Genomic DNA, 23,822 nt, shown 5'->3' on the forward strand with positions numbered 1-23,822 from the left:
ATTTACAAGAAAGGAGAGGCTCCAACCAGATGCATTTACATTAGCTAGAGATAAGATAAAAACCAGCGCTGACCGTGGAAGAAATTTCTGGGGACAGGTTTACAAATTCTAGCTTTTAAATGTCAGTAAGGTAATTGATAGAATGTATGGTATTAACTCACACCAAACCAATGAGGATTCACTTTGTTAATTCATGGTGGCAAACTGTATAAGGACTGGAGGAACAGGGATCAGCTTTGTCCTGATGCAATCGTCAGGAGCAGAGCTGCTCTCCAGTACCAGCTTCTTCATAACCTTGAGATGAGCCCATGTGGTTAAAATGAAATGTATACATACATTTATATGAGTGCAGTTGAATCACTATTCACTAAAATTCTGAACAGCCCACAGGTTAGTATTTGCATCTGCAATTCCCTGCCAGTACAGACAAAAGAAATGAAGCTTTTGACTGCAATAGTCTAAAGGACAAATTTAGGAAGGACCTGATCAGGAAACCAGAATGTAGTGATTTCAGGAATGTATAGGAAAAGAGATCATGCAAGAGCATGTGCATGTATCTAGCTGACAGTTATTATATACTTTGCCCCATTTTATTCTGCAAACAAGTGTACTAAACAAAATATCTTTTTTGCTGTCAAGTTGCAGCTGATTTATGGCGACCCCGTAGGGTTTTCAAGGCAAGAGACATTCAGAAGTGGTTTGCCATTGCCTGCCTCTATCTAGGACTCCAATATTCCTTGGTGGTCTCCCATTCAAATGCTAACCAGGGCTGACCGTGCTTAATGTCTGAGATCTGACAAGAGTGGGCTAGTCTGGCCTATCCAGTTCAGGGCAAGAATGTAAATTAGGTACTATAAAATTAACTTGCTTTAACATTGAGGTTGCTCCAGAAACTTCAGCTGGTCCATAAAGCAGCAGTGAGGATACTTATGGGAACCCCATGGAGAGTGCATATCATACTAGTGTTTCGCCAGCTGCTCTGGCTCCAGGTTGAGTACTGGATCAGGTTCAAGGTTTTGGTACTGATCTTTAAAGCCCTAAACTGTCTGGGACCACCATACCTGCAGGATCGCCTCTCCTGATACACGCCCCCCACCCAAAGAGCTCTGCACTATGCTGAAACCAACTTACTGGTGGTCCCACAATGTAACCGGCTGACCTCAACCAGAGTTTAGGGCTTTTTCAGCTCTAGCTCTGGCCTGGTGGAACTCTCTGTCAAGTAAGACCTGAGCCCTGTGGGATTTGGCTCTATTCTGTAGGGCCTGCAAAACTGAGATGATCCACCAGGCCTATGGTTGAAGATAGTGATGGTTCCATTCTAACTGGTCTCCCTACCCTATCCTTATTCCTCCTCCTCAACTGGTTGCCCTGTCACTATTACCGATGTGAAAAGCACCATCTGGTTTTTTTCTGGATTTTTTTTAGAATTATTGAAACATGTGCTAGGATTTTAAATAATAGGTTTTTAAGCATAATTTATATTTTATTGCTATGATGTGTTGTTGTTTATATCGTATTTTCTGGTTGTGAGCCACCCTGAGCCCGACTTCAGTCGGGAAAGGGCAGGATAGAAATCCAATAAATGAAATGAACATGAGAAATTGTATTTTGCTGGCTAGATTTACCCCATGGTACTTTGAAAATCATCCAAATGGTGATGACGTCAGCTTTCCTTCCCACCAAGAAAGGGTTTTGTAAGTAGCCTGCTCTATTGTCTGACAAATCATCCAAAGAAACCAGACCCTACAAAATAGTGTGTGTTATGTGACATACTGTAAAAGACTACTCACAGGGCCACACAGATAAACGCACACACCCTCCTTTCCCCTAACCGTGTGTTGAAATTCTCAAGAAGTTGAATATTGCACATTCACTCTTTCTTCTATGCTCCCCAAACACCCCTGCCTAAAACTTTGGGAAAGACTGAATCAAAATGTCCTGACTGAGTTATCCTGTTGTAATTGTTTATTTTTAGATCCTTATTCAAAATGAACCGCCGTTGGTGAAAATAAATACACTAATCAGCTTTGTGTCCTGTAGTAACTTGTGCCGATCCATTTTGCTCTTTATTGCAGATTCTTTTTACAGTTATTTTTGGTGTTTAATCCAAAACTGCGAGCAGCAACTACATTAGATAACAGATATTAATCATTATCTCAAAATGCTATGAATGTTCACTTGGGTAAATTACTGTAGCTCTAGTTATCCAAAGCCAGTAAATGCTGAGATTATTGTAATAAGTAAATCCAATCACAAGCTACCAAGCAAAAAAACATACCAATTGCATGTTCTTTACTAGAACTAAGAATCTTTTTAAAAGCCTTCTGACAACAAAAAGCCACCCACAATCAGACACAAAAGTTTAAACACACAGTACTCAAAAGGGAATCAACACTTCTGTTACAAATGTAAAATGATTAAAATGCACACATTTGTGTAGTTTTACTGCTCTTTTCCTGAACATTTTGTAGTTCAGCATGCTGCTGCTTACCCCATCCCCATGTTGCCACCTCTGCATCAAAAAAGGTGCTGCCACCTCCTATTCGTTATTGTAAGAGCTTCTTAATGAAAACCCAGGGCAGTATAAAATCTTCACTGCAGCACAGTCTCTCACCCACTGTATAAGGCATGATGGTTAGGAGTACTTTCCAGAAGGGGGAAATAAAGAGCATCCACATACACACAGGCATGCTAGAACTTTGATACCATTGCTTCAGTTGTCAGGGCTTTTTGTTATTACACGAACACCAGGGTACATTTTTAGGAAACGAAAGTTTGTGATGATCACTCAATCCAATTAATTCAAAACATATGCATTATTATGACAATCCAGCCCTTGTTAACTGGACAAGCAACACCAGTTTTACACCTTTTGCTGGTGGGGTGGGGAGTGGGATGGGAAGAAAAGCATCTTATAGCCCAGCTTAGTAGCTTTCAACTCCAATGGTGTCCTATGAAGCAGCATAGCCTAGTAATGCAGTTTGTTAAGGAAAACACATCACAGGTAATAGGTTGAAAGGAGATGGACAAATGTCACTGTCTTCATTCATATTCTAGAACATCTGTGTCATTAATCCCGGATTAGTGAAGTCCGCTCATCTTCTCAGAGTTCATAAGGAGCCTTCTTCATTAATGCTTGTTCCACATGGGAGCTGCTATTGGCCCCTGGGGAGATCTTTCAACAACGACAAACTCATCGGGGTTGCCGAACGCTCGATAGTGGATTAACAGATCCTGAATCGCACGCTCTTCTATCTGAAACAAGAAAAAGGAAGCAGCTCTGTGAAACCAACAAAAAATCTCCAGATGGGAGGTCAGCGTTTGACATTATTCTGTGCTGTGCAACCTTTGAAAGTAACTGAAGCCACCAGAACTTTCAAGCTTCACGATACAAGATTGCCTGTGCAAAAATGTAACAACACCGATAGCAGGACAGAGCCTGAACATTAGCCCTTACTTGCATGTCAGAAGATTGTAAAAGATGCTTTAAAGGGACAACAGACATGCTTTTCTTGAACCAGAAGCTGCTGGGCACACAGACCTTATGCTTGGCTAGGTCCAGTTATGTGAATTAGGAACAGTGCCAACTCAAGGTATCAGGATTTTAGAGAATGCTTCGGAACATCAAGAAGAGATCCCCACAACCTAAAACATTAGTGAGCATAAATGCCAAACACGCGTGTTCTGAATTTCGTGTCTGAACACTTTCCTTTACCTGGATCAAGGCTAAAAGCTTCTCTCTAGTACGGATAAGAGCAGCTTCTTGCTGGAGCTCTTCCTCTACAATCTCTGCGAACGTGATGGGTGTTGCTGCAGCGAGACTTGGCAAGGACGTAGCTAACCATGGACTGTGAGGGAAATTATAAACACAAGAGATGAGCATTTGGGAGATTTTTTTTTAAAAAACATAACTTTTCTTTAAAATCCAACTTACTTTGGGCTCTCTGGCTGTATTGGTTCACAAGAATGGTCATTTTCTACCTCAAGGTCAGCGGTGGTTGTGCGTCTAGAGCAGAAAAACATCAACGGACCTGTTGATTAGCCAGACCTTCAGGAATCAAAAAGGCTGTCAAGCCTCATGAAGCCTAGCACACACTACTGAATTCCCTAGACGAAGCTGAAGGAGTAGCACACTCAAAACTGTAAAGCAGGTTCCGTAGCTCTGAGGTATTCCCTAGTAGAATATGAGACAGTGGAACAGTATTTAGGTTGAGGGGGAGAGGAGACTTTTGACTGGAATTTTTTCCATGCAACTATGAGTGAAAAGGATGGGATAAGGGAACAGAAAAGGGGCAGAATGACGAATTATTCCTTTTTTAGTGGTGGAGATGGAACAGACCAAGGGGCAGAAACATTAAAATGCCACCTCAAGGGTAGAATTTACGTCTAAATATAAGTAGATTTCCAATCCTTAACTTTCGTTAGGTGAACTGCTGAGCAAATCCAAAGGAATAACCACATACAGCTTCTGAGAATCAGCTCCTTTAAGCCATTATAAACCACCGTCATACATCCTAGCCATCTCCAGCATGCATTCTGAAAATACTGTGTAACTGAATCTGTGCTTCTCAGACATAATTTTATAGTAGACTTTTTCATAATTTATTGCACTCGGTGGTTCACCCAGCAACATGACTTTTAAGGCTATACAGCTAACCTTAGAATAGAAAACACGTCAACTAAAATTAAATGCTGTACATTTAGATGCCTATATCAATTTACACAATTGCCAGAAAAGCAGTTTATAAATACTGGAACCGGAATAATTTATGTGTTCACCTTAGAGGCTTTGCAGTTTGTGCGATCTCAAGTTCTTTAACCCAAGTTTTTCTGGAACTAGTACCCACACCGAAAGATTTTTGTTCTGTGCCCAGGAGCTCACGGAATGGCTTTGGCAAAGCAGAAGGCATTGAAGTAGACCTGTAATAGAAAGTAGGGACACAGTCTCAGATTCTTATACTTTCTAGCACAATAGCTGAGTAAAGCAAAAATACTGCTACTGTTAGGATTCCAGGAAACACTATACAGTTATGGATGCATTTACTTAAAAATACATGTATTCACCTGAGAATTATTTTAACAAACTAAGCTTGCATGAATATCCTAGAACATATTAATCTGTTGGACCTCCATATAGATAAGCCTGTCTTTATATTGATGCAGAAGAGCCTTTTAGGGGTACAGAACATGCATTATAGCTCTCCCAGGACATAACGGACAGAACAAAATTGACCATTCTAGTGTATCTTGGAATTTGAATATGAAAGGAAGACAAGAGTGTTTAGGCAGAACAAAGAGCTGTCCAAAGTACATCACCCTTGTATTTGCAAGAATCCCTTGGACTAGAGGTTCTCGACAGAGCCATTTTGACAATGCTGTTAAATCAGCCCCACATCATTTTACTATATACTTAATTCCATACATTATGTTTTAAAAGTAAACTCATCATAAGACGTGGACAGAGATATGAAGGTGTTACTTGAGCATCTGTCTGTTCAATGAAATGTTGATAATTTAACATACCGAAACGTAATGATATTACATTCCAGCAAAAGCAAGGACAAGTTCTACAATGTCAGACACATCTCTCAAGTAAAGAGCTGCCTGACGCCACCCTTCTGTGCCCACTGGTAGATGTGAAATTACGTGGCATGTTCAATTTCCCTTCTTCCCTCCCCCCTTCCATTTTAGATATAAAGCTTTTACAATTATCTCAAGATTATTCAGGAAAAATAAGCCCAAAGAATTCTACGAAGGCTTAACTCTTCCAAACTTTGAAACCGGAGGCTTCTGTTGGGAGTAAAAAAATAAGTGCATGGTTAAAGATGTATTGAGTCTCCGTGTCAACCCCCCAAAAAAGTTCCAGAAGGTCCCACACCCATCTGGAACCCTGTCTTGCCAGAAGAGCTGCTGAATTTCCAAGACAAGTATCTTGTTTCATGGCAAACACACACAAACGTTCTGAAGTATGCCACATGCAAGCATGGAAACCTCAAGTCAGTGCCAAATGCATGCATATGAGTTTGTTTTATAGACTTTTAAAAACAGCATTCTGCCATAGGGCAACTAAAGGGTGACAAGAGAAAATCTCTCTCTTAATCATAGGAAAGCAAAAATACATAATGAGAGAACTGTATTTTGAACAACAAATCATTCCCAAGCCGCCAGTGCAATATATCTTTTCCACAAGAAAACAGACCCTGAAATAAACACCATTTTACAAGGAACCAAGTTTGTTTTTTTAAGTCATTGATTTTAAAATCATTGAAAGAAACACTAAATAAACACAATTTTCCAAGGAACCAATTTTTTTTTAAGTTATTGATTTTAAAGTCATTGAAGCAAACACTAAAGTAACACCATTTTCCAGGGAACCAGGTTTGTTTGTTTTTTAAGTCATTGATTTTACACTGGTTGTCATCTTTTTTAAAAACAAAACCAAAAACTCGTGAGTTTCTGCCATTTTCCATTTTTGCAGCCAGAGGAATGTTGTGAAGGAAGCAACAGTCATATATGCCTACATGAAAGTTAGACGGGAAATCACTTTGCAGCCCAAGCTGCAGTATAATGGACAGAGGGCTGGATTTACACACCAGGTTGAAATCCCCACTCGTTCATGGAGATCACTGGGTGATCTTGGCCCAAGTGCTGTTGTCTGTCCGTATCACTCACCACACAGGGCTGTCTGGAGAATACAGTGGGGAAGTGCCATAGGTGGAAGGGCAACACGCAAATATGATAAATAAAGCAATGGCAAGAGATAGCTTTGATTAACATGGCTGGAAAAAACCAACCTGTCCTTGTAAGAAGTTCCTGGCTTCAATCCCTGCCATCTATTTACTAAGAGGAGCATAAATACTAAGGCTAGGAAAGACTTTTGCCCAAATCCCTGGCAAGCCACTACCAACAAGATGAGACAGTACTCGGCTAGATGGGCCAAAGCAGATGCATATGTTTAGAAGATCATCGATTACAGCCCTGCTTGATCAGACCATTAGTATATCTAGTCCAGCATCCGGTTTCACGCAGTGACCAACCAGTTACTCTGGAGGGCCACATGGCATAAAGGCCAAGGCCTTCCCTTATGTTGCCTTCTGTCACCAGTTTTCAGAGGTTGACTGCCTCTGAACGTGGAGGTTCCCTTTAGTCACCATGCTTGTTCACTTTCTTAGAGAACTCTAAGCATTCCTTAACATACTCAGCCTGAAGATAAACTGTTGAACACAAATAACTTCTATTGACATTAGGCTATTCATGTGATCACAGGCAAAATTATTCTAGCTTCTTTAATGGAGTGGTTTCCAAGACTCCTCAATGGTCCACCATTCCCATCCTCCCACTCCACCTAAGTTTTGGGATCTTGGTTTGGCATTACAATCTTGTTGTTTCTAAAAGGGAAAGGTCCCCTGTGCAAGCACCGGGTCATTCCTGACCCATGGGGTGATGTCACATTCCAACGTTTACTACGCAGACGTTGTTTTGCGGGGTGGTTTGCCAGTGCCTTCCCCAGCCATCTTCCCTTTACCCCTAGCAAGCTGGGTACTCATTTCACCGAACTCGGAAGGATGAAAGGCTGAGTCAACCTTGAGCCGGCCACCTGAAACTGACTTCCGTAGGGATTGAACTCAGGTCGTGAGCAGAGCTTGGGCTGCAGTACTACAGCTTACCACTCTGCGCCACGGGGCTGTTGTTTCTACACGCTGCTATATCCAAGTGTAGATTTTCTACACACGAGATCAAAACAAAGCATTTTAAAAAGATACCGCACATTTGAAGTCACCATGTACCAACATCAATGCATTAATAAAAAAACATACCACACGTTCCCTGGTTTTGCCGGTTTTTGCTGGGCAGGCAGCATGGCAGCATCTGGCAAGATCTCTGGACCGCTGTCCTTCGCAGCCATGGCAATCAGCTTCCTTTGCTTCTGAGAAAGCTTACTCCCATGAGAAGTGGGTCTACTAAAAATCAAAACACCACTGTAAAAGAAAGCCTACCATCACTTTTCAGAAAAACAAATGCTAAACTGTCATATGAGAAACTATAAGATGGATCTTTTTATTAGTTATACACCTCCCAGAAGTACTGAAAGTCTGGCCTGTTCTTTAAATCCCTGTCGGTGGGTAACAGTGGCAGTAAAAAAAAGTTTTTACTAAGTGTTCCAATTTCTGATCTGACTTTAAAAATTCTTGTAAAATGTATTTTGTTCAATATGTTATTAATGAACAGCATCTAAGAGGGAAATGAAGTATTGTAGCATTACTGTGCAGACAGGATATTTGAAATACAAACACAAATTTCCAAAATAAATGCTGCATAAAGTTTAGGACTTTTCCGTTAAATGCTAACCGGTTTATTAATACTGTTTATTTTATTATTTATCCTAAAAATTACATCCCTTAACAAACCCTGGTCTTGTACCTACCCCGAATTCATCTTTGGCATGGTTCCACATTTTTGCAAGTTTTCTTCGATTTCCATAATGGTTCTTAAATCCATAGCCGGAGGGCTGGCGGGACTGAATGAAAAAAAAATTACAAGTTGCTACTTCTAAGATGTGCATTTTTACTTACATTCCAGTTGTCAAGCATCACTCACATTTTCTATATCTTGCATACATTTTGTAACCGGATGTATAATTTATGTCTACTTCCTCAATTATGGCAAACCTCAAACAGAATGTTTTCCAACAAGCATTTTATACATTTGTATACTTTTCAAAAAACAAAAAAACAAAAAGAAAACTACCCACCAAGGACACTTTTAGGCCTCCTGACCAAGCTGAGTTAAATGCTTTAAAACCCATAAATAATTTGAAGCTTGGTTATGTTTCTTCGAATCTGATCCTTTAAGACGGCAAGTTCAGGATGCAATCTGAATGCAGTTGATAATAGCTCCCCCTTTTCAATGGAACTAGCGCTATCAGGGTGGCTTTGCACAACTGTTTTTAACACAAGTGATCACAGGCGCTGCACAATAACCTGATTAGTTGTAGCTTCAAAACCTAGTTGCAGCTTCTGGCAGTCTTATGTAGGCAATGCCTTTCAGTTGGGAGGAAATTCTCACACGTGCACACACACGCCCCTCAGAGCATGAAAAACACAGCACCCAACAAACAGGGGAACAAGCATATACCTAAAAGAGCTGACAACCCAATTGGAAGAGCTTGCCGATGTGTTTCTGCTATTAGGAATGCAGCGCGGTGGTGATTTTTTCTGCAACGCTGTTTCTTCACTGACTTTCACCTCTTTATTGACATGTGGAACGATGGTACTGGAAACACACATCCTCTCCTTCACCTGAAATCAAGACACTGAACGTCACTCTGCTTCCTTCGTGTATTTAGAAACGTCACTGATTTTGGTAAGAGGCAGCTAAATACAAGAGCAGACAAGGAACAAAATCCAGTAATGTTCTGAGCCTATATTGGATGGGATTCATGGAGCTACTTTAGGCATGCCCAAGAGTGCTCTCCCCCACCCCCACCACCTTGAACAGCTACTCCTCAGGCCATATTACACTACTTTCAGCACTCTGGAATTTATTTATATATGTGTACCCCACTCTATCTCAGCCAAGGCTGGGCTCAGAGCAGCTCACATAAAAAAAATAAATTACAATATAATCTATATTGCATTAAAATATAATTCTGCAATTAAAACCCTGAATCCATAGAATCTAAAACTCGACTGGCGCCATATTGCTTGACACTCTGGTCAGCAGCCAGCTTGGGGAGAATGGTCAGGATCCCCAAGTCAGGGACTGTGGCTCAGTGGTAGAGCATCTGCTTGGAATGCAGAAGGTCCCAGGTTCAATCCCCTCCAGTTAAAGGGACCAGGCAAGAAGGTGATGTGAAACATCTCTGCCTGAGACCCTGGAGAGCCACTGCCGGTCAGAGTAGACAATACTGACTTTGATGGACCAAGGGTCTGATTCAGTATAAGGCAGCTTCATGTGTTTCATATGTTTAATCCAGATAAATAGGGGAAGGGGAAAGGAGGCCAGCTATGATGGAAACCATTGCTGCCTCAACCACAGGCCTGGCGGAACATCCCCGTCTTACAGACCCTGTGGAAATGTGTCTGTGGGCTGCTATTTGGGGATCACAAGTCTACAATCCTGCTGCCATACACTGTACTCAGGATAGCCCTATTAACTGCATGGCTCCATATTCCACTAAGTGCCATCACATGCATGATTCAATTCTTGAAAAGGTAATTACAAAATGAAGACTGGTTATCTGTCAGTGCTCTGAGATTCTGTTCACAACTTCATCAGATTAGTGAGTTTTTAGTACTCTTTATCCAAACACCACACCACAGCTGCTATAATTTAAAATGTGTACTATGTTAAGCAAATAAGATGGAGTGCACAGCATGCACTTCAAAGGTTTAGGAAGCAACGTATAAAAGCAGAGATGTTACAACAACTGCGCAATTCAGGAATCCAATCCCTATAAATAAATCTGCCTACCCAGATAGTTGGCTTCATTAAGACAAAGCAAATAATCTCCACTTTTTAACTGAACATAAGCCAGCTTTTTGGCTATCTAAAAATATTAGGAATTAAGTTGAAACAGTGAACATCAAGGTAACAAGACAGCTCAGACCTCAACCTTATCTGTATGGAATCCCACTGTGAAGTCAGGAGACTGCAAATCTCGAGGACTATTCACTCCCACGTAGCTACCTTCAGAATCAGAGGTCAGCATTTCAGGAAGGGATTCAACAGAGTTCGTTTTATCCAGTTTCAAAAGCCCTGCATTTATTTAAAAAGAAAAAAAAAGTCGTAATTAATGTGCAGTGTAAACTTATATAGCATTTATAAGAAGAAGTTGGGGATACGACAATGTCCTGTCTAGGGACCCAAAGGTTTCATGAGTTCCACACTGTTGAACCCCATATCCTGCCTGACTTTAGTGGACAAGTCTAGTCTGGTACCTGCCCCCAGGAACACCTACTTATATAGACTGCTTTGTTCATCACTGGTTGAGTCTGTTAGTTTGGCATCTCCTACCTACCCTGACTTTGATAGTCCAGGCTAGCCTGCTCATCATATCTTAGAGCTCAGCAGAGTTGGCCCTGGAGACCACTACGGAAGTCCAGGATTGCTACACAGAGCAGGCAATGGTGCATCCCCTCTGAGCACCTCTTGCCTTACAAGCCCTACAGGGTCACCATAAGTCAGCTGTAACTTGACTGGGGGAAAACAAACAAACCCGTTTCAGTCTGAAGCTCGACCACTGTGCAGCCATACCTTTTGGGAAATGACTGGGCAGGAAGAAGAGCCCCACTCCTCTCTCCCTACAGCCTGACCAGCTCCCACCAAGCCACTCAACCCATTACAGTAATGGGGCTGTACGAAGGAAATGGGGCCCCTGAATTGCTGCCTATACTGGGGTTGGCACCAGTACTGGTATCAAATAGAGAAAAAAGGAAAAAACAGAGAGTACTTTCAGAACTATCACAAGACTGGCCGCCGCTAAGCCAGCCGCTATGGCTCCCCTTGCCACTGACACTTTCAAGTCAACCCTGGACCCTCTTTTAGGGCTGGAACTCAGTGTGTGGTCCGCCCTCAGTGTAAACACACCTATCCTGGCCAGGCTGCATTTATTTACTTCCAACCAGGAGGATCAGAATGGGGAGCTGCTACAGGGTCCAGGAAGCCAAATTGTTCATATGCACATAACATTTGAAAGATATTATCTGAGCAGTTTATCAAACATAATCCCAGCCGTTTCTTCTTCAGATTTAACTGGCAGACTGAAGGTTGGGAAAGACCTATGATCCTTAGATCCACTGGGACCGTATCACTTTTATTCCCCTTTACAGCTTACAAGGAGGGCACCTGGGCCATCTTCTGGGCATGGAGCAGGGGTCACTTCTGGGCATGGAGCAGGGGTCACCCCACAGGGGTATGTGTGTGGGGGGGTAGTTGTGAATTTCCTGCATTGTGCAGGGGGTTGGACAAGATGATCCTGGTGGTCCCTTCCAACTCTATAATTCTACATGCCAAACTATTACATTTATTAATAATTATGAGAAAGAGTATTAACATTTCAAAGTTATAACACTATGGATCATCATGGTTAAAATCAATATATCTAATTCTCAACATGGCCCCACCTATGGATATTCCATGGATTAGGACCACGCAGGGAAAAGGGATATCTTTCTAAAAAATTGGGTGACCTCCCAGGTTTTGCAGAGAAATATGGAACATTATGGAATATTAAATCCACCCCCATGTGGAGAAGCACTGTTACTGAATTAAGTCGGTTTTCACTTACATTTGAGAACCGAAGAAACAGCTGTTAGTTATATAGATCAGGAGAGAGCAGACTTTTTTATGCTTCTGTGACTAACAATCACAAAATTGGAGCTCACTGAGTAGAACCAGTCACAAAATAACAGTTTATACAAAAATTACAGTGTTTCAGAGCAGGCCTGAAGAGCTTTGCTGTTTTTCCAGAGCAAACCCACCAACACCCCAAATCGTAAACTCACCCTGCAGAGGAAAAAATATATTTACCTCTATGTTTCCCCTGGAAGAGCGAACACCACCTTTGATGCAGGGGGAAACAATATCATGATCCTTTCCCATCCAGAGCACATGTGCGCATGTATGGGAGAGGGTGCTGGATTCTGTCATTTCCCCATCTACAGCAAAGGTGTATGCCTCCTTCTCAGCCTTGAAAAAAAAGGAGAGAGGCTGTTGAGGCAGCTTTAGAGGCACTGGAGAAGGGGTGGAGAGCTACTTTAGAGTAACTTTAGGGCAACTAGTGACTCGCAAGTGACCTTCTGCCCATTTTTAAAACTTGTTTGATCCAGCTTCAGATAAACAGTTTCAAGTGCCGTTTAGTTCAGTGGGAGAGATTTAAACACTGCAGTGAAAGCAGCAATCTTACAAGTGCTTAACTCTTAACTCTGATCTGTTTTAACTGGTTCTTGGCTCCCTAAATTAAACCACAAGATGAATTATATCCATCGCCAGCAATCATCCTATTAAGATCAGTCCTTTACTAACCGTTTTAACTATGACATGCACAGACAGAATGCAACGGCGTTAAATTAAATGGTCGCAACTAATTGTTAATGTGCATATGAACAAGCCATTTTCACAGACATTATGGATAGCGAGCTACGGGAATCATTTTGACACGGATGCCTCTAGACATTTTCATTCCGATATGCTTTCTGTACAGTGCAGAATTCTGTTCCCTCTCTTTTTTGACAATCAATGCTTGTTTTGGTATGTTCCCACTTACTTGACTATTGGCTTATCCAGACATTTCTTGGGACCAATAACTCTTGTAATGTCCTATTGCGCTTTTGCAGCTACTGTACATGGGGGAGGTGTCACGGGCAACTGAAAACATGCAGCCACTCCACTGCATTCTGCTTGTTTCACAGACAACAAGTCCCATTACCGTTTATGTTCATTTTAATCAAACTCAGAAGGAAACCGATGGAAATGTATGTGGTCAAACACCAATACAGATAATATGCTTCATTACTGCTGTATACCACATGTAGCATTATGTTTGGAAGTCTTGTTTTGCTGCTATAAGTTTTAAGTTGACCGATACATTGAACTAAATAAAGTGTTCTATTTCAAAACCCCAATTTGTTGTATTTTTTTCATGGAAAAAAATAACTCGCAGCTCGATGCGCATAAACTCCGGCATATAAAGGTTGGGGCGGGGATGAGCCATAGTTGGACAGACGTCTTGCATATGCTCCAGAGTCCTGTGCAAAGGCAGCAAAAAGCAGGAAGTGAATCTGACAGGACTTCTAATTTCTACAGTGAAGTGGCTTTTGACTGACTCCGAAGGAGAGGGAAAGTCTTACCACTTACACTCCCCTGGCCTGTCACTGTTGCATACAGCATTAATGCAAAACGTTGCACATTCTCTCGACCCTACAGCCATAGTTAAGACAAACAGAAAGTGACAAGCTAAAAGCAATAGGGGCCATCAGAAAGTCACTCTCTAGCCTGGAGAAATAACATAACATCACACAGAACAATAGATATTGGAGAACAGAGAAAACAAGTGACCACTGATTGCATCCAATGAGGGGCAGATGAAAGTCCGTGGTTAATTCCAAAGTGATAGTGGAATCACATGAAGAAAAATGTTTCCACAAATGGCACAGCCCCATAAAAATGAAGATTCAGATGATACTCATAATTGGCAGACATAGGTCTCATCCATATTCAAAGCCACATGCAGTAATTAATACATAATGGATTTTCGTGCCTTGTCCATATGAGCAAATGATTTCTGCTACTTGCCAATTACTCAAAAAAGTAACCTACAAATCACCCCTTTGAAGGAAGTTCATTCACCACTAACCTGTGGAGGGTGGACTCTGAATTATATCCGATAAATTATATCCTCCCGAGCTGTCTGACCGTCTTCGAGGCTTCTTTTTAGCTTTAGCTTTTGCTTTTTTGAGAAGCGCTTCCCTAATTTAAACATAAACACATGAATTTAGATTTCACTCAGTTTAAGAACTAACGACAGCATACAGAACAGTAACTTTTCTTACTGAATACTCTGAGGAAAAAATCTTAACATCAGGATCACCTAATTAAGAATGTTAGGAATTCAAGATTTCTTGCCACTGTAAGATTCCCTCGGAGCTCTACCACATACCTGCTTAAATCTGATCTTGCTCACTTTTAAATGGAGCAGGTGAATCCATAACAAGCCTATGTAATTCACAGAGACCATGCAAACTAAAAAGTTGTCTTAGTTGTAACTACTTGGAGAAAAACAGCTCACTTGAAGAAAAATAGCTTATTATTTGAGAGGACTCTGAACACTTAGTTTTCTTCTATATATTCATTATTCAATGCCACTCCATTCCAGATGTAGACCTGCTACTTATGGTGCTGTGAAAACATGAAGCGCCGTCTAAAGAGATAAGAGATGTATCAGAAGAAGAAGAAAAAACTGAACCTTACTGAGTAGCTTGCTCTGTACTTAGTTCTTCTTTCAGGAACACAAAGGTTTCTCCTTCCTCAGGCTCCAACGAACTGATATCAGGGCCATCTTGATATGGAGTAATTACTCTCCTGACCATAGCTGGAATCTACAACATCACAAATTCCTTTAAGCTGTATACCAAGGAAGACAAATAGGCCTTGAACTAGTTTTGAAACTTAACAGCTATGGGGGGGCATAAGAGCCCTTCACAGTGAGTTGGCCTAATGAGAAGTAGAAGAGTATGTGTATGTATTAGGGTTGCCAACTGCTAGGTAGTAGCAGGAGATCTCCTGCTAATTCAACTGATCTCCAGCCGATAGAGATCAGATCACCTGGAGAAAATGGCCGCTTTGGCAATTGGACTCTATGGCATTGAAGTCCCTCCCCTCCCCAAACCCCGCCCTCTTCAGGCTCTGCCCCCAAAATCTTCCGCCGATTGAGAAGAGGGACCTAGCAACCCTAGTATATATGTATGTGCGTGTACACACACACACAGATGTATAGAACACATGACTGGGCAGTAATCTAAGGCTCAAACATATAGCCTCACTTATCAATAGGTCAGAATTACTCCCATTTTATCCTTTCTGTTTTCATTAAGTTATTAATGAAGATATTTATATCCTTTCTTTTGATTTGTAAAAATCCCCAAGATGGCAAACGGTAAATTAAATAAACAGTAGCAATTAAAATCCAAACATAAACAGAATGACCAACGCATAAAAACAAGTCACAACAAATAAACCTAGTTATCATAGGCTCTTCTGAAAATTTCTGCAGGGCACCAAAGCGTCAATTGTGAGGGAACCAGGTAAACGCCTCTTGGGAAGCTACAGATCAGGTTTCAGCCAGCCCAGAAAGGGTGTGGAGATTTCAAGGCAAAGTAGATCTCTGTTGCCTGAAAGGCCACAGACAGCTGGCCCTCTGATTCCCCTCCTTCAAAGACCTACAGGGCTACAGTATTAATTTCACCATGCCTAGCCCCACCCATCTCCTCCTCTCAGGTGGTTCAGCCATCGCACTCCACACCCATGCCTCTGACCCCCTGATTGGCTGTGGGCGCCATGTTCGTCATGGCCCTGCTGCCCTCCTTGAGGCTGCAACTGATCAACCCCCCCACCGCTGCTCCACATCAATGCAGAAGTGGGAATGTTTAAAAAGTTAAAGATAAACCCCCTCCATTTCCCCTCTGGTCACCACATAAATCCCCCTATTATGAGTGGATCAGCTGTGCTGTAGTTGACCATGGCTGACCAAGGTTCAAATCCCCGTCCTCAGGATTGTACTGTTAGTTGTATGCTCACATTTACTCATCACAGAATACTCTAAAGAAGGAGTTTTATTCCTGTTATTTGATGATCTTCCATATGCTGATGTATTTATGTGTTTTATTTAATTTTAATATTGTGTGTGTGTATTTTAAATGCTTTTTAACGTTTGAAATGTTTTAGTGTCCACTGCCTTGGAGAATCTAAATTTGGTAGAAAAGGCAGGACAGAAATATTTTAAAATAAATAAATAACATTTTCAGTTTCTGCTTAAAAAAAAAAGGCTAACCATTAAGACTTCAAAACAAATAAGCTATTTTTAAAACTTAACTGAAGCGACCTCTCCCCTTCCCCTCACATAGCCTGCTGATTTTTCTTGCACAATGCATCCAAACTAATGAAGAACTACAAGGCATTTTGCTCCGTTACTGGGTTCATTCAAAAATGTATTTTCCATAACATTAATTAAAACAGGAGACAGTCATCAGTGTTACATAATTAAGTGAATAAGCTGACACAAAGTCATTCAGAAAAAAATTAGCAAATCTAGGCATATGTTATAGTTTTAATAACCTGTGCCCTGCCTAGATACTAAGAATGGTTTTCAGTAACAATCTTATTTAGTGCAGCAAAGTTTAATAATTAATGGTGGCGCTTACCATTTTTCTATAGGACACAGAAAGGTCATTCAAAACATCATCGCTTAAAACATCCAAAGCCCTAAAACAAAAAGCATCAGTAAATATTTATTATTATTATTATTAACAGAAATGGATATCCCTCATTTTGCCCTCACAAGGGACTGCAAGGCGGCAAACAATTTAAAACATACATGATAAAATCACATTTAAAAACCATTTTAAAAAGGTAAAGGTCCCCTGTGCAAGCACCGGGTCATTCCTGACCCATGGGATGACGTCACATCCCGACATTCACTAGGCAGACTATTTTTACGGGGTGGTTTGCCAGTGCCTTCCCCAGTCATCTTCCCTTTACCCCCAGCAGACTGGGTACTCATTTTACAACCCCCCATCACAAAAAAAATACATCATTACAACCAATTAAAAACAGAGTTAAAATATGTACAAAGACATAAAAACAGCAATTAAAATATTGGTCAGGAAGGAGTGATCCCTGAGGTAATGCAAAAAAAAAAGTCTTTAGTTACTAGTGGAAGATCGGCAGTTGCTCTAATAAGAAGGAGTTTTTATTCAGCTGAGCTCTAGTATACTGACTCAAGGGGCTACAACCCCCATCCTCCCATGATTTTCTTGAGTGAGTCTACTAACACGTATTGTAGAAAAAAATAAAGCTGCCATTGGCTCTTTACAAAACGTTTCTCAAGACCTGGAAACAAGTAAATTAGATACAATTATGCTGACGATATTAAAAAAAATACCGTATTGTCCGGCGTATAAGACAACTGGGCGTATAAGACGACCCCCAACTTTTCCAGTTAAAATATAGAGTTTGGGATATACTCCTCCGCAGCCGAGGCCCTTGCGCGCTCCCCTGTCGCCCCCCTTCGCTCGCCTTTTGCACAAGGGCCGGGAGCCGGGCCGGGGGGAGGCGGCGCCTGTTCCTGGAAGAGCCCCGCCTGGGGAGTCGGTCACATTCTTGGCCGCGCTGCAAGAGCGGAGCCAGACGCACCAACGCGCAGGCGGAGAGGGAGGCGGGGAGGGAGGGAGGCAGGGGGGGCCGAGGAGGAGGAGGAGGAGCGCGCAGCCCGCCCGCCCGCATTCGCTCAGCCCTGAACCACCCTCAGTCTGGGCTGGAGCGCGGCGCGGCTGCAGTCACGAAGCCAGAGCGGGTGGGCAGGAGACAGGAGGCGGAGAAGGACGCAGGGAGAGCGGCCGCCCCAGCCCCGGCCAGCCGGCCAGCCAGCCACCTGCCTGCCTTGTGCCGCCGCCGAAGCGCGGCCAAGCGCTTCCCTCCGTGCACCCCGGAGCGCCTGGCTCAGACTCCCAGCCGGGCAGCGAGCGCCCTCGCCGGGCTAGCCTCCCCTCCCTCCTCCGGCGGACATGGACAGAGCGGAGGTGGCTCCCCAGGCAGATTCTCCAGTCCGGCTTGGAAGTTTCAGCACCCGCCCTATAAGACGACACCCGGCGTATAAGACGACTCCGACTTTTGAGAAGATTTTCCTGGGTTAAAAAGTCATCTTATACGCCGGACAATACGGTACGTGGGGTAAGTCTACCACAGAGGCGGCGGAACTGACAAACTAGAAGCTATTTCTACATAAGCAGCGCCATGCAGAAGGCACACAGGCAGAAGCACGACAAACGAAAGAGGTCAAAGAGCAGATTTGGAACAGAGAAGAATGAGGAAACTGAGAAGTAATTGAGGAGGGGGAGAGCACAGCCATGAGTGAAACTAATGTAGAAAAACAGAAGTATTTAGCACATAAATATGTTAAAGATATGTTATGAAGATTTATCAAAGACTTTTACAAAAATCCCCTCTCCATATATCATTTCCTTCCAGTTCTGAAAACAATTTCAGAAATTCTCCAGCTTATACTGGAGGACAGACAAAGCTGAATTTGGGGCAGAGTGAACCCACAGAAAAATAATGAAATGGAATTGAGCATGTCATTTTACAAATGTATTTGGAATTTCATGCTGGCACTCTCGAAGGAAAACCAAATGAACATTGCCACATGCCTAGTGCTGGATTAGCATCTGAGAGAGGCAGGTTTGAAGCTCTACTCTGTTACAGAAGCTCAAAGGGTGACCTGGGGCTGGTCACACGCTCAGACTAACCTACTTCACTGTGTTGTTACGAGGACAGAAGGGAAGGGGAAACAATGCTGTATGCTGCTTCGCGTCCCATCACAGCTGACTTATGGTGATCCATAAGTAGGGTCTGTAAGGCAAGAGATGTTCAGAGGTGGTTTGCCACTGCCTGCTCTTTGTAGCAATCCTGGACTTCCTTAGTGGTCTCCAGGGCCAACCCTGCTTAGCTCTGAGATATGATGAGATCGGGCTAGCCTGGACTATCAAAGTCAGGGTAGGTAGGAGGTGCAAAACTAACAGACTCAATCAGTGATGAGCGAAGCAGTCTATAAGCAGGTGTGTCTATAAGTAGGTGTATGAATGAATGAATGAATGCATACAGGCCAGATTTCGATACCAGGTTTTTTTTTTAATTAGAGAGGCAAGTGATAATTGAACAAGCTGTTTTAAGTGTTCTGTGAAGACAGCTGCCAAGACGGAACCTCTCAGACACCAAGATGCATAAGCATATACACTCCTTCCAGATTCCCTCTGGATCAATGTTCAAGTAAGATGGCCACTGTGCTTGCAGAGCCACCTTATGGCTTTTCTTACCTTATCTCGAGTATCGCAGCCATATTTAGTACTATGAACTGAAAGCAAGACTGTTTCAATTGTTCAGCATTATACATTGCTGCAAACTCCAGAAGCTCAGCAGCGTTCTTTAAAGTAACTGAAATTGGGAAGAAAAGGTGAATTACCGACTTAGGACCCGGAAAGGGTAGCATAACAGAAAAAGAAAAGCAAACTTTCCATAAGCCACTACTGTTAACAGTAGGCTGCCCGTATGCATTTGAGAAATTCCAACATCCAAACTCCAGAGCACTGCGAAGGATTCTGGGGTGTGTTGACATAATAAGAGTCTTTCTGGCTCGGACCAGTGGCCCATCTAGTCCAGCATTCCATTTCACACAGTGACCTCCTTGTTCTAGGAGAAACTCTGTTCATGCTGGATACTGGAGCAAAATCTCCTGGGCCCCCCATGGATGATGAGCACAACCTAGAATTGTCCAAACACTTACCTGTGCCATGCTGTGAGGGAAAATGGGTAGTGGAAGACAATCTGTCTGCCACTACTGACCTTTCCCGCCGAGGAACCACTGATAGGGTTCCCTGGAACACATACTTAAAAGGCCACTGAGTTAAGGAATTTAGTTTTAAGAACACACACCAAAATAATACATAATGTTATGACATCACAGGGTTATAAAATAGGTAAAGGTAAAAATAAATACAACAACATTCTGAAACAAAACTCACGTTTTTCTGTAATGGCTACCTCACAGATTTCTTTCAGTCGTAACATGAGGAGCTGGTCTGCTACCACAAGGACACTGCAGATAAATTCCACATTCTGAGATTCTAGAAATGATTGGAAATTTGCATCCTGAATGAGTTTCCAACTTGTAATATTTAACGTCCACCTTAGCCTCCACCACTTTCTAACACAGGAAGGTAATATAAAAGGAGCACAAAACAGGAAGCCCACCACATAGTCTCTCTGCAAAAATAGGAGGAAGGAGAACTAAAAGGATGGTATTCTAAACTACTATCCCTGCGTGGATTCTTCGCCCCAGAGGTTCAATGAAAATGGCTGCTCTCACATTCTTTGAGCTCCCCTTAGCCTTATATATCAATCCTCCTCTACTTAACAACTACATTAATTTTCTCCTTCTGCAAAAGAAGTCAACACTCATCTAAATAGATACATATTCAAAACCAGTCACTTTCCATAGGCAGCACTTTATTGCATCTCTCTGGCTGCCAGGTTTACACATGGGCATTTCTCTTGGCTCTCAACTCAGTTTTCTGCTGCCCTCTAGATATTTCTTTACCACTTGCACTGCCTACCTCCATCCTCCCCAGTTTTGATTTAGCTGAGAAAAATGCAGAAAAAAATTAACAAGTCACATGCAGTGTATTTGTATGCCATTATTTTGTCCCACTAACCAGCTCCTCCATTATGAATTCTACTTTCCTCCAACCTTCCCCCAATACTGTTCATTCATCTCCAAAAAGTCCTTCCACAGAGCATCACAGACACCCAGGAAAGCTACTGATTCATGTTCTATGAATTCCAGAAATGTTCATGGCCCCTCACCTTTTACTGCAACAGTTTCATCTGTATAAATATAATCAAGGATGACCTGCAGGATATCAGACGGGAATGGCATTTCCAGAGCTGCAGAACGTGATGCCTAAATGAACGACGACAACAAAAAACCTTTGCTTGAAAAATGGAAAACAACCAAAACTCTATTCTATCCAAATGAGTAAAATATGATTATTCAGATAGTCAATGTAGTACGCTAACTGTGCTGCAACCTAATATTTCTATGGAACATCTAGGTAACATTACTGGGGAAAAAATCAAGAGATGTTCAGAGTAGACTCCCTCACTTCCCCCTCCCCCAAAGCCAAACTGCATGTGTACTTAAGCCTTCACATGCCAAAAAGCAACTGGATCGTTTAAGAGGAGGAATTTCTCATTGATCGGGGAAGTCATAGAATCACAGAATCATACAGTTGGGACCACCAGAATCATCCAGTCCAACCCCCTGCACAATGCAGGAATTTCACAACTACCTCCCCACCACACCCCCAGTGACCCCTACTCCATGCCCAGAAGATGGCTAAGGTGTCCTCCCTCTCATGATCTGCCTAAGGTCATAGAATCAGCATTGCTGACAGATGGCCATCTAGCCCCTGCTTAAAAACCTGCAGGGAAGGAGCGCTTACCACCTCCCGAGGAGGCCTGTTCCACTGAGGAACCACTCTGTTAGAAAATTCTTCCTAATGTCTAGTTGGAGTCACATTCAGATCACACTAAAGCCTCTATTTGCTCGCAACAGGAATGAACATGACCTGTGTCCCATGTTCATGAGGTCCATCTCCCCACCTCCTCCCCTCATGTGCAGTGTATTGTTGCAAAAAAAAAAAAAGAAAACGTTAAATGGCAATCAACTGCCACTGGCCCAGAGCAAGTAATGATGACTCATGGCATACAAACATACAACTATTGAAAAAGGCCTCTTGCGGTCAGTATTGTCTGTTAAATCAAAGATGAAAAAGGCACATTTTGATTTACAGCTGGAGAGTCCGCAGTGAGAGTGGGGGGGCGGACCATCTGCCACAGAAGTGCCATTCTTCCCTAAGTAGAAAATTGGCATTGAAGCCAATCCTTTATATTCTTACCAGGACATAAACTTCTGTTCTGTGAGCCAATAACTCCCCTCCCAAAAATCTCCAAATAAACACTTTTGGAAGAGGAATGGCAATTCACCTGCACACTGTCCTGGTCAGCTTACCTCAATCCAGGAGCTACTAAGCATACTATGGAAGTAGTCTGCAAAAGAAAAAGAGTTTTTTTTTATATTATCTGGCATTCATAAAAAGATGCAACTATGAACAATGTAACACAAATACCTTGCATTAAACTTACCGAGTCTTGCACAGAGTATGCATTTGTGACATGGGAATTCCTTTCCATCTATAGACTTCATGGTCACATCACAGAGATATGAGCTAAAAAAAATTGAGGCCGCCTATTGTTAAAAACCAGATCAAATTCAGATTGTTTCTTGTCTGTAACTACCAAACTTTGCTTTAACAAGGGGAAAAAACTACCAAACACATGGAGAATATAACACCCCAATTTAGAGAGAAAAGAGATACACTAACTATGTGGCTGAGCAAGAAATTGGTACCTGAGAAAATGGGAGGGGCACAGTGGGGTCATCTGTAGACCAGGCAATAGTTCTTTCATATGAAAAAATCTGATCTAGAGATGGTTGTAGGCAAGCCATGGTGTCCTTACTGCTGGTTGCCATGGACAGAGAGGTTGTTCAGAGGTACCTGCCTGCGCTGGATGTGTACAAATCCCCCGGGCCAGATGGAATGCACCTGAGAGAGCTCCCAGAACTTTCTAGAGAGCTTGCAGTGCCGTTGTCCATCATCTTCAAGAACTCTTGGAGGATGGAGGATGTGCCACAAGAATGGAGGATCACGAATGATCTCAATCTTCAAAAAAAGGGAGGAGGGATGACCTAGGAAACTACAGGCCAGTAAGTCTGACCCCGGTCCCAGGGAAGATATTGGAGCAGATTTTAAAGGGGTCATTCTGTGAGCATCTGAATGACAACTTGGTGATCCGGGAAAGCCAGCACGGATTTATTCCTAACAGGTCCCACCAGACCAACCTCGTTTCCTTCTTTGATCAAGTGATCAGCTTACTGGATCGTGGGAACGCTGTTGATGCTGTTTACCTGGATTTCAGCAAAGCTTTTGACAGTGTCCCACATGATGTTCAGATAGGTAAACTGGAGCACTGCAGACTAGACTCTAAGACAGTTAGGTGGATAGGGAACTGGTTGGAGAACCATGCTCAAAGAGTCAGTGTCAACGGCATTTCATCTGATTGGAGGGAGGTGTTCAGTGGGGTGCCACAGGGCTCAGTTCTGGGTACTTTTCAATATTTTTATAAATGATTTGGATGAGGGGGTGGAGGGACTACTCAGATTACACCAAATTGGGAAGAGTAGCAAACACCCCAGAAGTTAGAATCCAACGAGATCTGAACATACTGGAAAAGTGGGCAGATGTGAGCAAAATGCAGTTCAACAAGGACAATTGCAGAGTTCTACATCTGGGTAACAAAAATGAAAAGCATACATACTGGATGGGAGATACACTTCTGGGTAGCAGGGTGTGTGAACAAGATGTATGGGTGGACTGTAAGCCAAATATAAGTAGCCAGTGTAACGCAGTGGCAAAAAGGCTAATGCGGTC

The 23,822-nt window shown here is 42.4% G+C and overlaps 1 protein-coding gene across 1 annotated transcript in view; it reads right to left on the reverse strand.

Annotated features, from left to right (window-relative positions):
- Positions 1–3,102: 3,102 nt before the first annotated feature.
- Positions 3,103–23,822, reverse strand: part of IBTK (inhibitor of Bruton tyrosine kinase) — a 38,447-nt gene continuing 17,727 nt past the window's right edge. Inside the window, exons 13-28 of the mRNA XM_056856450.1 lie at positions 22,477–22,559; positions 22,343–22,380; positions 21,136–21,232; positions 20,295–20,396; positions 19,590–19,707; positions 16,920–16,980; positions 14,971–15,098; positions 14,357–14,469; positions 10,610–10,758; positions 9,136–9,299; positions 8,426–8,518; positions 7,818–7,961; positions 4,780–4,920; positions 3,935–4,006; positions 3,716–3,848; positions 3,103–3,255 (exon numbers count right to left, since the gene is read on the reverse strand). Of these exons, the coding sequence (XP_056712428.1) occupies positions 3,130–3,255; positions 3,716–3,848; positions 3,935–4,006; positions 4,780–4,920; positions 7,818–7,961; positions 8,426–8,518; positions 9,136–9,299; positions 10,610–10,758; positions 14,357–14,469; positions 14,971–15,098; positions 16,920–16,980; positions 19,590–19,707; positions 20,295–20,396; positions 21,136–21,232; positions 22,343–22,380; positions 22,477–22,559 (1,762 nt within the window). The 3' untranslated portion in view covers positions 3,103–3,129. The remainder of the gene's footprint in view (positions 3,256–3,715; positions 3,849–3,934; positions 4,007–4,779; positions 4,921–7,817; positions 7,962–8,425; positions 8,519–9,135; positions 9,300–10,609; positions 10,759–14,356; positions 14,470–14,970; positions 15,099–16,919; positions 16,981–19,589; positions 19,708–20,294; positions 20,397–21,135; positions 21,233–22,342; positions 22,381–22,476; positions 22,560–23,822) is intronic.

This window comes from Euleptes europaea, chromosome 10, assembly GCF_029931775.1.
Source record: "Euleptes europaea isolate rEulEur1 chromosome 10, rEulEur1.hap1, whole genome shotgun sequence".
Classification (NCBI taxonomy): Eukaryota; Metazoa; Chordata; class Lepidosauria; order Squamata; family Sphaerodactylidae; genus Euleptes; species Euleptes europaea.